At 39.5% G+C, this 18,093-nt stretch overlaps 1 protein-coding gene across 5 annotated transcripts in view; it reads left to right on the forward strand.

The window, feature by feature from the left end:
- The window catches only part of gria4a (glutamate receptor, ionotropic, AMPA 4a), a 112,486-nt gene that overhangs the window by 51,111 nt on the left and 43,282 nt on the right, over window positions 1-18,093 (forward strand). For all 5 annotated transcript variants that reach the window (XM_039781865.1, XM_039781874.1, XM_039781900.1 and 2 more), the window contains 4 exons: window positions 1,103-1,261; window positions 9,747-9,914; window positions 11,901-12,005; window positions 12,774-12,884. In XM_039781865.1, coding sequence (XP_039637799.1) covers window positions 1,103-1,261; window positions 9,747-9,914; window positions 11,901-12,005; window positions 12,774-12,884 — 543 coding nt within the window. The remainder of the gene's footprint in view (window positions 1-1,102; window positions 1,262-9,746; window positions 9,915-11,900; window positions 12,006-12,773; window positions 12,885-18,093) is intronic.

Genomic DNA, 18,093 nt, shown 5'->3' on the forward strand with positions numbered 1-18,093 from the left:
ATTTCCAAGATAGAAACTTATTCCTGTCCTGGCTCTGTCGTGCCGGTTCCGACTCCATTGTGACTGATCACGCAAATAGCTATTTTTTTCGATTTCATATCGGGGCTTCTGGAAAATGCATAGAGTTGCCTTAATTTAGTCAGAGTGAATAAACTCGTGAAACAGAGAAGTATCGTCATGTAATCCATTGATTTCAACAATGTAACTGTATTCTAAATACCAACAATTTAAATTGTAACTGTAACGGAATACAGTTACTCATAATTTGTATTCTGAATACGTAACGCCGTTACATGTATTCCGTTACTCCCCAACACTGACGCCGGGTGCTCGCGAGCAACGTGTTTTTGTTGTTACGTCACAGGGTGTGAATAGCTCAGCTGTGTGGCCGAGGCTATTCGTAGCGGTGGTGCAAATAGACACTCCGTTAAGATAATTTCTTAAATTATTAGAATCAGCCATGACACACAATCAATCTGTCCTTTAAGCCAACATTATGAGACATGTTTTACTTACCCCTATTTTGACATTCAGCTTGTCCCAAAGTTGTTCTTTTGCTGTTTATTAGCAGAAAAAGCAAGCCATGTTTGCCATTTACACTTTGATCTTTTAATATTCCCACCAAGGTGCCATTTTACTTCAGAATTAATACATTTGTCCTCCTTAACAAAGTCAGAGCTGCAGGTAGCTGCCAGAACTCATTTCAGTATATGAAGTAATGCTTCAACCTTAATCCCTAAAATCTTTTCCACAGCAGTTCTCTCTGGGACGGTGAAAAGGGGGCCAGTGAGCTCAGGTCAAGCTAGATAGACATTTAGCAATTAGCATCCATCAACCCAGGATAACCCTCACATGTCTTTCCTCTTTACCTCTCCCAAATGGAACCCTCTCCACGACCACTTCACTATGAAGTGTCACTCAGATGTGGTAGCCACTCCATATGGTGTAGGGGTAGAAATAATCAGATAAGGAGTATGTGGAGTATGATTCGTCAGCAGAAGTTCCACACACTGTGTCGGAGGGTTTTGTATTCCACTTCCACTCTGTTCTTTCAGTGATGCATCATCCCTCATTTCACCTTTTCTTTCCATCTTTCTCTTAGGGATTTAAGGATATATCTCTGGAGAGGTTCATGCATGGCGGGGCCAATGTGACTGGTTTCCAGCTGGTGGACTTCAGCAAGCCCATCATTATTAAACTGATGCAGCGCTGGAACAAACTGGATCAGAGAGAGTACCCTGGATCTGAAACCCCACCCAAGGTGATACAAATATGCTGTCCCATCCTTAAATATAAGAATTGGAAAGAGTTGCCACTACCCTAACAAATGTAAGTTGAAATATGTCCAATAGCAGGTTTTGTTATGGAAATGTGGTTCCTTATAGCAGCCCTTATTCTGCCTCGGCTACTTTATACAGGAAACAAAAATGCAGAACTATACTCTACTCTTACAAATTAAACAAAAGCTCTTTTCCACTATAACACACTGTCAATGCATCTACATATATACCGGAATATTGTGCACAGATACACACAATTTGCAGTACACACACACACACACACACACACACCACACACACACACACACACACACACACACACACACACACACACACACACACACACACACACACACACCTTTAGGGGTGGTGGCATTGGTTTGCAATATTCTTTGTACCTTAAATTCCCTACAGAAGCCAAATGTACAGCTTCCTTATGCACATCACACGTGGATATGGTACAGCTTCTTAGCCAATCAGAGTGTGACCTCAGGATGTGGGAAAGGTGAATTGGCTGATCCTACTATGATTGACATACATACATTCCTCTATGATTCTGTGATTTAGTGTTAAGGTTAACAACGTGAAGCATGCTTCAGACTTCCCTGTCACGTCTGTCCTGCATGATATTCCTCCATGATATCTCAGTCACCTTTTACCTCTTTCTTTTTCCTTCCCCGTTTCCAGTTCCGTATCCAAATGCACAATTGCATCCCTTGTATATGTGTGTCATTGTCACTCTTATTGTATATCCCTTTTCCTCTTTCCATTCACCATACTCAATGTGTTTTTTTCCTCTTACTACCAATGTCCCTTCCACTGTCACATTAGTGTTCCCTTCATTTAGTCTCTCCCACTCCCCCTTCCTTTCTGTCTCTGTCTTTGTCCCTCTCTCCTCCCTCAGCACACCTCTATTGACCAGGTTTTGACCTGCAGCCAATTGCATCTAATTTGTGCATATATTAACTGGAAATATGTCCACCTACCTATTAAAAATACATCATCCTGAAGCTATCTGTCCTTTCCTCTTTGGCTCACACTCACATGCAGTCACTCTCTGAGGACATGCACGCTCAGAGCTGCAACTTTATATTGATGGTCATATTCTTTTATTATTGGAATGTCATTTTTCACCCAAGGACCTGTGTTAATTGGCTTATCATCATTCTTAGATTGACCTGATGAATTTTCATTAGTTGATGGCAGCTGCATTAATTGATCCGTTTACACGACAGTTGGTGTGTTTAATGGAGGTAAACTTATTCTGCATGTGTGTGTGTGAAAGATAGACACAGTGAACATGCTTAAAAATACAAACCCAAGGTAAACACAACTGCAGGTGCTTTCAACTTTAAGAACTTTGTGAACATATTTGATCAAGTGCACTTAAAAGGTTCTCTTCCTAAAATGATGTTTTACCAATGCCTTTTGCAAACAAGGAAACACGATTTTGGTGATTTAACACAATTACACAAAACCAGATATCTCTAGTGACAACAGATGCTTCCAAATTGCTCTAGGCTTATTGGTGCTGTGAAAAAACTGAGCTCAGTTAGCCTTGGGCCAACTCGTAGCCTAAGGCCAAATAGAACTCTGGTCTAATAATGTGTGGTGTGAAAAGCAGTATGGGGACATGTCACTTTCACACTGGAGACTGGATTTTGAGCTGGCTGCTTTTAGCCATCAATCAAAATCTCTTAACCCAGTCATTCTGAGCTGCTATGCCTTGAAATGAGCTCTCGTGTGCCTCGTGTGAAGAGCGATGACAATGACCAGTGACCAGAGATGGCAAAAGTACTCACTTCCCGTACTTAAGTAGAAGTACAGATACTTGTGTTAAAAAATACTCTGGTAAAAGTAGAAGTACTGATTTAACTTCTTTACTTAAGTAAAAGTAACAAAGTACAGGCTTTGAAATGTACTTAAAGTATAAAAGTAAAAGTAGCCTTGCGAATGACAACACTTTTTATGCAAAGCTACCTGGACCACACAAATGTTACTAGAGTGCAAGATGAGAAACTTCAGTGGACATAAAAACCAGGCTCTTTATATGCCATTGTCTACATTTTAAATGGATGTCTGCCAAACATCACATATATGATTATGGTGACAGAGACTGGGACTCCAGCTTAATAAGATTCTGACTGAGTAGCAAGATATGAATTCAATTGTGATTCTGTGAGAATTCACAGATCCAGTTTCTCTTTTTTTAATCTTCCCCTTAACATTTAAAGGGAATCTACATGTATGTGTATGTGCTCAAATATAGAAAGAAAATAAAGGATACAATATGAATTACTAAACATAGATTAATTAAGAAGTTCCCCATACTTTAAGAGTTACACAGCACATTGGCCAGGAGTCATACTTGATGCCTCCTAGCCTATCTCAAACATCTCTCTCAGATAAGGCCAAGGATGATTGGGAATGTCTTGCTGCTTGTGTGCCTAATCTCTGGGATCTCTGTTTTCTTCATTTTCAATCATGTCGCCGTCCATACTACTAGTGCTAACGTTACCACCATCAAGCTGCAATTATTTGCCGCAAATGAATGCAGCCGAATCGGTCGAGTCGTCTTGTAGTGGTGCGTTACATGCAACGTAGCCTACAGTATATTCCCATCCAATTAGATTGAATTCGGTATTGATCACGTGAAAAATAATAACGGTAACTCCAGTGAAATTATTTGAAACTTGTTAGTGAGGACTAGATTAGGACCTTATTTAAAACTGATGCTGGTTTCCAACTTCGCCAACTTTCCAGGTGTGTCTGTAAAACACGGACAGAGACAACTTCTCTCTTTTGATGCTTTACAAGCAACGTGAAACCTAGCTAACAGGTGAAGAACACAAACAACTAAATCACTAGCTAACCTACTTTAACTGTGCAGGAACTATAGACCAACACAACAACAGGCTTAAATGAACTGACAATATAAGTTATACGACTTACAGTTCTCAAGGACGCACACACACGATCTCAACTGATTATCCTCCGGACAGCAGTCTCTCTTTCTTTTTTCTCACTTTTTTCTGTGTGGACGCCGCCTCGCCATGTGATGGCGCTGCGGTCCGCGCTATTCTCCGACATTATGACCTCTTGTACAAAACTAAAGTAACGAGCCAATTTTTTAAATGTAAGGAGTAGAAAGTACCGATATTCGTGTTAAAATGTAAGGAGTAAAAGTAAAAAGTCGCCACAAAACTAAATAGTAAAGTAAAGTAGAAATATCCGAAAAATCTACTTAAGTACAGTAACGAAGTATTTGTACTTCGTTACTTCCCATCTCTGCCAGTGACCTGGCAAAGAAATATATTAACTTCATCAAAATTCAGCCACAATGCTTATGATCACTCATACAGTATCTTCTCCAAGTTATAGCCTTTTTGGGGCTAATCACACGTTTCCCCTAGTTGCATGGTCAGAATATGAATAGGTTCACAACATCTGTGTAAGCGTATTTAACAGATAATGGGGCTGCCTTTATCAATATTTTTCCTTGTGTAAAGCATTTAATGTTTGCCAGACACCAGTGCAAAGCTCATTTGATAAATTCAATATGCGTTTCCAAATGGTTTTAAAGCTACTGTCTTAATTTTTCATTTCAATTTCTCATCTCATTTGACAACAAAAATGAATGAAAGAGCTTTGTGTTTTTCAGTGTGTGATTAACCCAGCCTCTGCTATATTATGCTACCTGACACTCAGTCTATGGTGAGATTATTTAAAAGCATTAAAAAGCAGACATGTACAAAGTCTTTGCACTGGATTTATAAATTGTTGCGTATATATTTCCTCTTTAGCTGCACACATGCATGAGGCGAATGGCCACTCGCGCTGTTGTCCATACATTGTTTTTTACATGTTCAACCTTTGGGCACAAATGAGACGTGTGCTTAGCTTGACACTGGCATCATCCTCTATTGGTGCCACATTTACTTTTGTTCATTATGCTGATGTTGTGAGTCATAATGGCTTGATGATTTATTACACAACTGTTATCTGATTTGCATAATCAATTTTCCAATATTACTTTACGAGTCCAAAGTACATGAATACATGAATGAATTAATGAAGACTACAACTTCTTATGCTTGCAACATCGCTTTATCTCACTCAGGTCAGTTCTCTCATAAAAGTCTTCATACACATGGTGTAAAGCGTGAATGCAGCTATATATATTATTAATACACTGCTAACATTTTTTTTATGAATATTAGCTTCTGTGTGAAAAGTGGCACATGCTTTCTTGCTTACATCGTTTATAAAACTGGTCTTTGGTCTGGTATTGAATGGTAGAGTAAACTTTTAAAACTAAACTTTATCCTTTTGAGAATGGTTGTTTACACAATTTTCTCCGTTTTGACTTGGTGGATTTTAGCTGAAATTTTGAGATTTGAACCGAACCGAATTGGGTGTTTAAAAGAAAAAGCCCAGACTGTTTTCTATGTGTCCCAAAGGTGTCTCTGTCCTTCCTGTGACAGAAACAGAAAACAGTATGCTAGTTGGCTCAGTTTTGTTATTTTCTCCTTGATTTGGATGCTATAGCCGTCATATGTCAGTCGCACGCCTAAAGGCTTCTTTAGTTTCAAAGGGGAGGGATGAAAGGAGGATGACATGGTTGTGCAGCCTTCCAAAACGCACCTTGTAGGATGCAAAGAAAGGGATGTTAGTAAGAGACTAACCTACCCACAGAGGCGTAGAGAGCATCGGCAGTCTTTCAGTCGACTTCCCTCTTCCCTCCCGTTTTCATTTGTTTCCGTGAGGATCCGTTTCATGTGAAGGCAGCCTGCTGTGTGTTTGACTGCCTCTGTCTGTGTGTCTGTGTGTGGGCTGGGTGGATTTGTTTCTGCTGAGAGTTGTGGTGTTGTTCCCCACTGCGCTGTGTTACCTATGATGAATTTGTCAGACAATCTGTCAAGATCACCACTACTTTTAAGAGTTTCATTTGAGAACAGATACTGGTCATTTCTTACCCTTTCTCTTACTTACTGTCACGTTTCAAAGGTCCCTTAAAACATGTAATTTTTGTCATTTACTCCAACTCACTTCTGAAGTGCCACTTTCTATTTTAGAATGATACTACATTACTACTAAATCTTGGGAATTCACATTTCACCATCATAGGGAATTCCCTAACAAAGTGGATTTAAGTCATGGATTTAAATACGTTTTAACGTCATTTTAATGGGCCAGTGATTGTATTTGAAAACTATAAGCCTGTCTAAAACTGGCACATTTATGGTGACGTTACATTTACAGTGATGTTGATTGATGTTCACCAGTGTTAACTGTGGAAGTCAAATAAAAGTCAGAGCGGTGAGATAGATTGAGGCACAGGTCGGCATATTTACATACTGGTGAGGATAGTTCATATGGAGTTCAAATGTACTCAGGTCTGATGCAATAATACAGCTGTTACCTGAGATCAAATTGGTTCCCATTTTAGGCACAGCCCTTCAATACTAGCATATTCTACTTTGGCTTTGTAAATCACAGAAAGCATCTATTCAGACAATGTGTGCTGTGTAGAAAAGAGAAAAAGACAATATGAATGTTTTGTTTTAATGCTACTGAGCACCAAACACATGATGTGACATGATTTTGCTTTCAAATGAATTTCCATGTCCATGACTGGACTGGAATACTGTTTTGGAAATATTTATTTTTAATGAATATGTATGTATGTATGTATCACCCACCACCAAAATTCACAAAAAAAACCCCCGCACAATTATTGACTTTCAGTCTATCATTTAAACTGTTATGTAGATTTAAACTTTTATGTAGATACACTTTAGCACCCTGAGTAAAGTCAGTGTCAGTTTCCACACAGGGTCTCCTTAAAGCTACATTGTGTAAGAATTTCGCCCATCTAGCAGTGAAATTGTATATGACAACCATTTCATTGCTAACATCAGCTATCAGGTTCCCAAACATATGCAAGCTAATGTTAGTAAAGTATCAGTGCTATCGTTAGTCTGTATATTGTACGAGATTAATAATGTAAGGCAATGTTTACAGTGTAGGAGAGAAGCTACGGAGGTTTGTGTTTTTAATATATTTCTCTGAGCAGTATGAACAATGTCAATGAAACCGAAATTAGCTCTTAGTATCTCCATCGTTTACACGCAGCTGTTCTAGCTGTAGCTAGTCTGTGTTAGAACTGCACATGACGTGAGTTGTCTGCCAGGGAAATCACGACACATACAGTATGATTACATTTATGTTACAAGGTAGACATCCTTTTTCATCATTGACGCGAGGAAAAGTATCCTTAGATGTTGTTCTAGCATTATGCACAACCATGCTATGGTTAGCCAAGCAACTATAAAACTTTGAATTTACACAAATAGGCAGAATTACCTGTCGAGAAGAAAGCAGGCAACTTTGGTCTTGTTGCTTTCCCTGTTGCGTTGTCATTTTAATTCTCTTTTTAACTTCCTTGGCGACTCCATTTTCTTCTCCCCCTCCCTCATTGGCATTCGTCACGGTGCCACTGAGTTTAAAAGTGCGAAAGGCGGAGGTATGTCCCTCTTTGGCTAATGTATTGCGCAACATGGCAGCCGTCATTCGAGCGAGTCGATCGTATGTATTCTGAATGATTCTAAATGGCAGATTCTACGCATACGAGAATACTTTGATTAGTTGGTGGATGTAGTTACACATGAATGAGCACATATTTGTGAAAGAACAAAGGGGGTTTTGCTAAGAATCAACTTAGCAAAAATGACACAATGGAGCTTTACATTTTCACAGGAAACGTTTTAGGCAAGGCAAGGCAAGGCAGCTTTATTTGTATAGCACATTTCAGCAATAGGGCAATTCAAAGTGCTTTACATAAAACATTAAAGAGCAGTTAAAAACAATTTAAAACAATTTAAAAACATTAATAAACAAATTAAAAACATTAAAAGACAAGAATAAAATTGATAGTGCAGTATAAGAATAAAAGTTACAGTGCAGTATAAGAAATTAAAGTTAATAGATTATTTAAAGAAAAGCAACATCAAAAAGATAGGTCTTTAGCTTAGATTTAAAAGAACTGAGAGTTGCAGCGGACCTACAGTTTTCTGGGAGTTTGTTCCAAATATGTGGAGCATAAAAACTGAACGCTGCTTCCCCCTGTTTAGTTCTGACTCTGGGGACAACAAGTAGACCTGAGAGGTCTGGGTGGGTCATAATGTAGTAGCAGATCAGAAATGTATTTTGGCCCTAAACCGTTTAGTGATTTATAAACCAGTAAAAGTATTTTGAAATCAATTCTTTGAGGCACTGGAAGCCAGTGTAGAGACTTCAGTACTGGAGTGATGTGATCCACTTTCTTGGTTTTAGTGAGGACTCGAGCAGCAGCGTTCTGAATCAGCTGCAGCTGTCTGATTGATTTTTTGGGGAGACCTGTAAAGACACCGTTACAGTAGTCAAGTCTACTGAAGATAAAAGCATGGACAAGTTTTTCCAGATCCTGCTGAGACATAAGTCCTTTAACCCTTGATATATTTTTAAGGTGATAATAGGCGCTTGATTTTTAATTATGTTAATGTGGCTTTTAAAATTCAGGTCTGAGTCCATGACTACACCAATATTTCTGGCTTTGTCTGTTGTTTTTAACATTGTCGTTTGAAGCTGAGCGCTGACTTTCAATCGTTCCTCTTTTGCTCCAAAAACAACCACCTCCATTTTTTTTTCATTTAATTTAAGAAAGTTCTGGCACATCCAATCATTAATCTGTTCAATGCACATATTTAATTGTTGTATTGGGCTATAGTTCCCTGGCGATAAGGTTATGTAAATTTGGGTGTCATCCGCATAACTATGGTAACTTATTTTGTCGTTTTCCATAATCTGAGCCAGTGGAAGCATGTAGATGTTGAACAGAAGAGGCCCCAGAACTGAGCCTTGGGGAACTCCGCACGTCATATTTGTATGCTCAGATGTATAATTACCTATAGACACAAAGTAGTCCCTATTCTTTAAATAGGATTCAAACCACTTTAGTACTGAACCAGAAAGACCAACCCAGTTTTCCAATCGGTCAAGCAATATGTCATGGTCTACCGTATCAAATGCAGCACTGAGATCAAGTAATACTAAGACTGAAATTTTGCCACTATCTGTGTTTAAGTGGATGTCATTAAAGACTTTAACAAGAGCCGTCTCAGTGCTGTGGTGTGGTCGAAAACCTGACTGGAAGGCATCAACACTGTTGTTTAGCGATAAGAAAAGGTTGAGTTGTTGAAAAACCACTTTTTCTATGATTTTACTTAAAAGTTTTAATGCCTCTCTCTCTCATTTCAAATGTTTGCATTACCTGAGAATTAATTATATGACAGGACTAATCTCTGTTATACTGTGTACTGACAAAGAAGAAGTTTTATTTGCCTGTCTAAAAAAGTTTAAAAACTTATAACATTTCTTTTCCTTATTCGGTCTCTTCTTCGTCCCTGTTTTTCCTCCATTCTTCAGTATACCTCAGCTCTAACATATGATGGCGTCCTTGTGATGGCCGAGGCCTTTCGCAGCCTTCGCCGTCAGAAAATTGATATCAGTCGCCGTGGCAACGCTGGTGACTGCTTGGCCAATCCAGCTGCTCCCTGGAACCAAGGAATAGATATGGAGCGTGCACTTAAACAGGTTGGTACAAGTTTAATGTTGTATAGTTTAGTCAAGACAGCTTGCGGAATGCTTAGACAGATGTTCACACACACACACACACACACACACATTCACAAAAGCAGTGAGTAAAAAAGCTGTCATGAAAAAGGGAAAAAATGTTCCAGAAATCAATGCCGACATTTATGTGTTATAAATTCTTGTTGGGACTTTGATGGAGTACCCAACAGCCTGCACACACTTGCTGTAACACTCAAACTTGTATTGCTATACTTGTGGGGAAATTGTAATGACTTTCATTTCCTTTCATTACTCAGGTACTTACCATAGCAATAACAATAAGCACTATACAGTATATCTTACTCCACCCCTTACCCTAACTTGATAGTCACAATTCTAACCTTAACTCCAAACCATGTCTTCACTCTCAATTCCTTGTCAACCTTGTGGGAACAGAAGTTTTGTTATCTGATAAATTATTTGCATTATATGAACTATTCATATTCTATTTCAGGAAAAAAATCATTGGTGCTATATAATCATAATCCTCAAGATCTGCTTTAAATCAAACCCCATTTTTGATATTATTTATGGTCGCCATTTTTTCTGCAATAGCCATTAAATGTATTTACATCCAGTAATTATCCCTCTATACTATCGATGGTCGCCATTTTTTTCTGCATTAGCCATTGAAAGTATTTACATTACATTACATGTCATTTAGCTGACGCTTTTATCCAAAGCAACTTACAATTGCTATATATATCAGGGGTCGCATGCCTCTGGAGAAACTAGGGGTGAAGTGTCTTGCTCAGGGACACATGGGGTTCGAACCCAGATCTCCCACACCAGTCAAGTGACATATCCACTGCGCCACCCAATTACATCGAGTAATTATCTCGATAGCAGTTTTCATTGTAAGAAGGGGGGTCTGCGATTCTTTCACTGGATTCAGATTTCATACCTAAGCACAAGAACTAACAGTAAATTATGCATTATTATTAATTATAATTAATTAATATAATTATTATTATTATTATTATTATTATTATTATTATTACGTTTGTTATATTATCCCATTGTTATTGCTAATGTAGTCTCGCTTTGCCAGACCTATCTCCACAGCGCTGCAGAGGACGGTCTGGCTAGTCCACACAACATTCCTGAATAGGAGAATTAATGGTCATGGGTTGTTTGCATATCTTTAAATCAATTACATTTGTCTTTACAATCATTCCATGAACGAACCAAGCAGGCCTGCCTTTTTGCATGATCCAAATGTTCCTTAAAACTTAACATTTTCAGCCTGTAACGTTGCTCAGAGGTTCCGGTAAATATTGCTTGATGCGACCAGAGTTTAAAGTTAACTCAAAGAAAGAGGAAAGTGAGGAACATCCGGCGGAACTTCCGGCGGCACTGGAACTATCCCACAAATGAACCGTCATCGATACAGAATACTGCTAATGCTAACCCAATATTTCCTTTACTGCTGCTACCCGTTAAAGCAACACCAAAGCACTTTTCCTCTTCAGTCCCCCTACAGGTTGGAAGCGGAATTGTCCATTACCGCTGTCGTATGTCTCATTGGAACTACAGATCCGCTACCCGATCTGGCAAACTTGCATTGTACGGTTATAGCCGATAGAGGGCCACAAAGCGAATGCAGCAGTGCCGTTCATCCTGTTACGAGTTGATGAACCACTGAAACGATTTTGGAAACATTATTTTAAAGTACAAAAGAATCTTTGGTGTTGCTTTAAATCTTTTAAACTACTTGTAAACGACTGCTTGTTTGGCTGCACTGGAAACAGATACAACACTTATTTTAAATTCCTGACAAGTAGCTGCTCAAGGAGTGTTTCTCCAGAATTCATGGACTTTGTCTTACAATCAGTTACTTTGGGTGTTGCCAAATCACTCTAGACTGAAATCCTAAGGATTACAACTTTAAAGTGCTTTGTCTTTATTTGTCAGCAGTCCTTACTTTCATTGTTGCTATAAATTCAGGTGCGCATTCAGGGCCTGACTGGGAACATTCAGTTTGATCACTATGGTCGGAGGGTCAACTATACCATGGACGTGTTTGAACTGAAGAGCAATGGACCCCGGAAGGTAGGCTCCCTTCTCATGGCTTAGAAACAAAGACAAACAACAAACACATGTCTGCTGCATGTTTCTTTTTTCATCCCTCATGGTGGTTGATTGTTAAAAAATAATTTAAAATGTATTTACTGGTTAATGATCTCCATTATTCTCAATAAATAACTGTATTGCTGCAGTTTTAGATATCTTTAGATAACTGCAATTGAACCATTGCAGCCAGAGTTGTAATAGGTTTTTGGAGTGTGCATTGGGGAACAGCTCCCAGTCAACCTGGTGATACACAACACTGCACTGACATAAATAAGGACAATTTCAACATAATCCTTCTTCATAATAGCAAAAAGTAGGAGGAGAAGGCTCAGGTTGCAAGAACTTATAATTTTTCTTTACTGGAAAAAAAGTATACATGCAGTGCCTTTAATTAAGAAATAACACCATGTTCCAGCTTCTCAAGTGTTCCTTTGACAGCCATGTGTGTTTATTGAAAGTTCTTGGCTCACACTCAATGTCTCTCAATATCTTCTACAGTTCCAGTGGGAAATCTGCTGGAGTGAGCTCATTCTGTTGACACATTTTTTTTTTACTTTTTTTTTCTCTCTTCATCTCACATATGTTCCATTATTTTTTTTATATCTTTTTTTTTTTTAATTTGTGTTTTTGCCTATCTTGATTTCATTGTGAGCATTTGACATTTCCAATTCCACCATAAAGACTGATTTATTAGATGAAAGTTTTTCTTTTATCACTCATTCTCGCTCTGTTATCACTCTCTCTCAGATTGGCTACTGGAATGACATAGACAAACTTGTGTTGGTCCAGAATGAAAATGTTCTGTCCAATGACAGCACGTCAATGGAGAACCGGACAGTCGTCGTGACAACCATCATGGTAATGTACCCTCAGACTGCTTTCATTTCTGCATATGGGTTCTGTTTGCGATTTGGGTTAGGCTGTTCTTCAACACTCACAATCCGGCTATCCAATTCACCTAAACCTTGCTTTCAACTGAGTTTTCAGCTCACATCTGTCTCATGTAGAGGCGATTTGTGCATATGTGAATGACACATCAGGTGCACAACAGGTGATTAATACCCCATGTTACACGTTCAAAACTTTCTTTTTTTCTTTATTTGCAAAGCACGATCAGGTGCATGTACAGGGAAAGGGAGGGAGGATGATAAGCTTAGTTTTTAAGGAAAATTTGTTTGACAAAGAAATAGTGTAAACAAAAATTGAGCAGTCCTAACTGGGTTGAAACAATGGGTACAGCGTTAAGGTAGTTAGACAGGACTAGGTGCAGTAATGACCAATGAATTACAGGCATGGTTTTGCTGCTGTAGTACAGTGGTTTCCAATCTGGGGTTTGGGACCCCTACAGGGAATTGTAGGACACATGTAAGGGGTCACAAAATGAGTAATAACAGAAAAGGAGAAAACAATACATATTTCCACTTCAGGAAATTCTTCCACTCATTTCTGTTTTCTTACATTATTCAAGTAAAACAAAGAAAAAAATCACTCTTGGTCATAACCAGTAGAGATATACTGTATGCAACCAGTATTCAGCTATTGCAATATGCATTGCTTATTGCTTATTATTTTGAGGGGTCACAAACCAAAAAGGTTAGGAAGTCACTGTACAAGCCACAGATAGAGTTCAGGTTTGAGGCAGGAGTTTACTTTAGTTGCCTAATAGGATACTTTCAATGTCAGAAAGCCAGGGGATGAAGTACAACATGTGGATGTGATATGGTAGAGTTTTGTTGAACTCAGGTTGGAGCAGAATGAGCTGTACGAGTTGAAGAGAGCTCTCAGAGCACAGCCAAGAGGGAGTGGCATTTGTCCAGCTGGAAGATTAAACTAATGGCTCATTAGTAGGCAAATCTAAAACTGACCTCAGATCACCATTTAGAAGTGACCTCAGTCCAGTCTCCTCTAATGGCTTTCACATAGACACTGGTCTGCAGCCCAGTATAATTACTTCTCTTTCTTCTACAAACACGGATAAAGGAGGGCTAATCTGTGGATTTGTGCACATCCTCTGCTTACATTTGATTTCACTTCACCCATCTGCAGCCTTTTTATGATGGCCATCCTCTTCCTGTAAATGCAATCAGTCTAATTCAATTGGGCATGAAAATGATGCAAGTGAAAGCAACTCAGAAGACTAATTTCAGCCGAGTGATAAAACAAGCCACAGAGGCTTGAGCTTTGACAATTCAGCATTTTGCTTCAAGCCACGTTGCTTCTTCTTTTAGCAAACTCCTTAGTCTGACAAAAAACACCTGTAGTTGTACTGTACTACTCATACAAATACCTATAAATGTATACATGTTCAAAGATGTTGATTTAATATTATAATCAAAGTCTACAGTGCCTCAAGTGGCCAGAAGTAGAAGTAAACAGTCAGGACTGCACAGAGGAAAACAACCACACATGCTGCAGGAAAGAGTTCAGAAGAATTAATTCAGCTGGACTAAATGTCCCCAGTGACAGTCCTGCCTCCAGACATGCACCCTTCAACTGGCAATATGTTAAAACTCAGTGCTGTGTTTGTTTGTGTGTGTGTGTGTGTGTGTGTGTGTGTGTGTGTGTGTGTGTGTGTGTGTGTGTGTGTGTGTGTGTGTGTGTGTGTGTGTGTGTGTGTGTGTGTGTGTTGCCAACAGCCAGGCCCAAGACAAGCAAATACAAACACATCAACACAATCAAATACATTAAAGGGCAAGTTGTTATTCTGTGACAAAAATCCTATTTTGAATATGTGTATATTATGTTAATATACCATTACTTATATCACACTGTTGTTGTCCCTGTGGCTGTTTGGCTTGTGTCTCTAATTACATTAATTTGATGTGGTTATAAAAGAGATGAGTGTGCAACTCAGAGTTTGGCGTTACTGCATACGTCTTTTCGATGCGTGTTCCTTTCCTATTTCTTCTCACCCATGTCTGTCTGACTGTTTCCAACGCCACTATCCTCTCTCTCTCGCTCTCTCTCTCTCGCTCTCTCTCTCTCTCTCTCCTTCTCTCTCTCTCTCTCTCTCCTTTGCTCCCTCTCTCCCGCTGTCTTTCTTTAACTACACTCCTCAACCCCACACCTCTTGATTTTACCTCCATGCCTCTTCCACCTGCATATTTCTCTGTGGATGGTGACCTCAGCAGGCCTTGGCTAACGTTAGCTCAGCCACCTCCTCCTCTTTGCAGCCTCTGATGATGAGGAAGCCACTTCTGCGACACTGATGCCGGGTCTGCAGACAGAGCGACAGACTGAAACAAAGACTCCCCTGAGTCACAGACCCACGGGAAACACAGACGACAGATGGACTGAACGTCTTGAAAACTCTACAAAAACTCAGTGTGCCCTGTTTTTGTTTTGATGGCTTTGATTGCATAAAGAAATATGTATATTTGGTTTTTGTTTTGTTTTGAAGTTATTGTCTTTGTTCAGAAGTGGTTAGCACTGCATTAACATGGAAGAAATGGCAAAAAGGGACTGAAGATGCATTGAGCCTGTGAGGTACTGGGATGCCTTGCTCACTGTGCTCCTGTCTTCCTCTCACGACAAAAGCCATGGACGAGAGCTCTGCCAGGGATTCTGTGGCGGCTGTCAAGATTTGACATTTGGCCACACAAAATCACCAGACCATCAGACAGCCATGTTAATTCAGATTTTTTTTTTTTTCTTTCACTTCTTTTGAGGACACCAGAATCACCACCGCCTTCTCTGCTACACTACAGAGAACCGGCAGGAAAAAATTACCTCACCAAAATGTCTTATTTTATCTATCTATCTATAAATATTGTTTTGTATATTTTCGGAGAGTGATGCGTGGACAGGTCCTCATATAAGTTCCTACATTTTTCAGCCCTCAACTTTCGATATCGCTCTCCATCTATCTTCATCTTTCTGCTCTGCCACTCTGTTAATCTACTCAGTCATGCTTACTCTGCCATTTTTCCTCAACTGTATTCAGTTCCAGTGAGAGCTCCACGCTTGAATAGAAAGGTATTCAACACTAGATCCCTATACTTCAAATTGTAGTGGTGCCATTATAAATGTGTTGACTTGTCTATAATGTAACTTTCACACTAGCATTGTAGCAAAGTGCATTAATGGGAACTGATTGTTAAGCCTGTTGGCATTTGCCTGTACTAGAGTACACTTACTGTACATCCCTGATGACTAGGGTTGGGTACCGAAACGCGGTGCCAATAGGGCACCGCTGCCGATGTAAACAGTAGTAACAAGCCCGAATAAGAACGAAAATGTTGGTGCCTGACTTTACACTACACCTGACAGCAGGTAACGTTAGCCTACCTTTACCTAGCAGCTGGATTAAACACGAGAATTCCAACACCGGGACGTAACAGTCTGCTCCGCAGCGCAGCAGCAGCCGTAAAACAGGTAGCCTTGTGGTGAATTCACAGTAATTGTAAAATACCCTTTTCCCATCTGGTGGATGTTTTTTTTCGTTCAACAGCAATTTACTGGTGAAATAAGTTATTGTTATAAGTTATAATTATTACATTATTATAAAATCTTTAATTTTGACCATGGCCTTAGCAATAAACAAGTCGCAGACTGTTGTTTACTACCCTTCTTTTTTATTCTTCTTTTTTTTTTACTTTATTGAAAAGTATCGGTTCAGGCACCGTTTTAAAAGTGTCGCTTTAGCACCGGTATCGGAAAAAGCCCAAACGATACCCAACCCTACTGATGACATGACAATCTCTTGTTTTTGCCTGTTTTTCGGCCTTAGTTAACTGCAACATACACAATGCTCCTTGTGCTTCTCCTAGTGATTTGTATGGTTAATTGGCTTTAATATAATATTACATTATAAAAAAAATTCTTTAAATGTATTTTTTATGATGGATGGATTACCAAAAGGTGTAGCACACAGAGCTTTAAAGAAACCTGTACAGTCCACTCACTGTTAAATTTTGTGTGTTTATAAATGAAAGGTCAATGTTCCTATACCACAAGGCTCTTCATTAGGTTACAGGACACTCATACATAGAGCTGAAGGTAGGAAAATGACATTAGGGAGGTACATTATTTTTGTGATCGTATTAAGTAGGTCAAATTACATAAATGGAAGACCAAAACAAGTTCAACTAAAATATATAAAACTAACAAACAGTATTGTGGATGCTGGTTGACTGGCTGATGGATTGAGTGGGTGTTGGTTCAATCATTATAGGGAGACAACAAGGCTTTTTTTTCGCCTGGCTGGTTAGTTACCTGGTGGACTGACTGGACTGCGGCTGGCTGACTTTCTGGGAAAAGCTTTTGAACTGGCAGGTTGACTCGGTTACAGACCAACTGGCATTGTGACTAACAGACTGGGTACTCACTGACTGCTGAACTGCCTTGCTCTCTTTATCGTTGAATAATCATACTGACTCATTGGCCAAATATGAGACTGGGCAGATGATCATGTACTATAATTGCAGTAATGAATGAATGAACTGATTGACCAATTTGACTGACTGAAATAGGCTGTGACTAACTGACTGCCTGGCTTGCTTCTTTGGCCATCTGAACGAGTGGCTCACAGGCTTATTAAATGTCTCGGTGGTTGCCTATATGTAACTCGTACTTGAAAGTCTGGCCTGTTAAATGCTGACCTGATTAAACTTCCGGCTGGCAGCCTGCATTAATGACTGGACAGTTAGGTGACTGTCCAGTCGGGTGCCTGTCTTTTTCACTGGCTGGCTAACTGGCTTACATAGCAAGTCCTGTCTGCCTTTTGGCTCCTGTGTGAAGTGTTTCATGTCTTATCAGCCCCAACCATTTGCTTCTACAAAGCTGTTCGCCCTCCTTCCCCCCCACCCGTTTTCCCTCTCTGTCTTCTCTTGCTTTCCTTACTCTTTTCCTCTACATTTTTCACGTTGTCATATTCTCTCTTCCTCTTCATCTCTCCTTCACACTTTCCCTTTTTTCTGATCCTATCTCTCTTCTATTCTTCCTATAGCCATCACTGTTTGTATTGTGATCTGCTCCTTCATCTTTCTTCTGTAGTTGATGCAGCCAACACTCCTCACATCCCTCTCTCCATCCACATTTCCCCCTGTTTCTCTTTACCATGCCCTCT

This window comes from Perca fluviatilis, chromosome 2 (genome assembly GCF_010015445.1).
Source record: "Perca fluviatilis chromosome 2, GENO_Pfluv_1.0, whole genome shotgun sequence".
Lineage (NCBI taxonomy): Eukaryota > Metazoa > Chordata > Actinopteri > Perciformes > Percidae > Perca > Perca fluviatilis.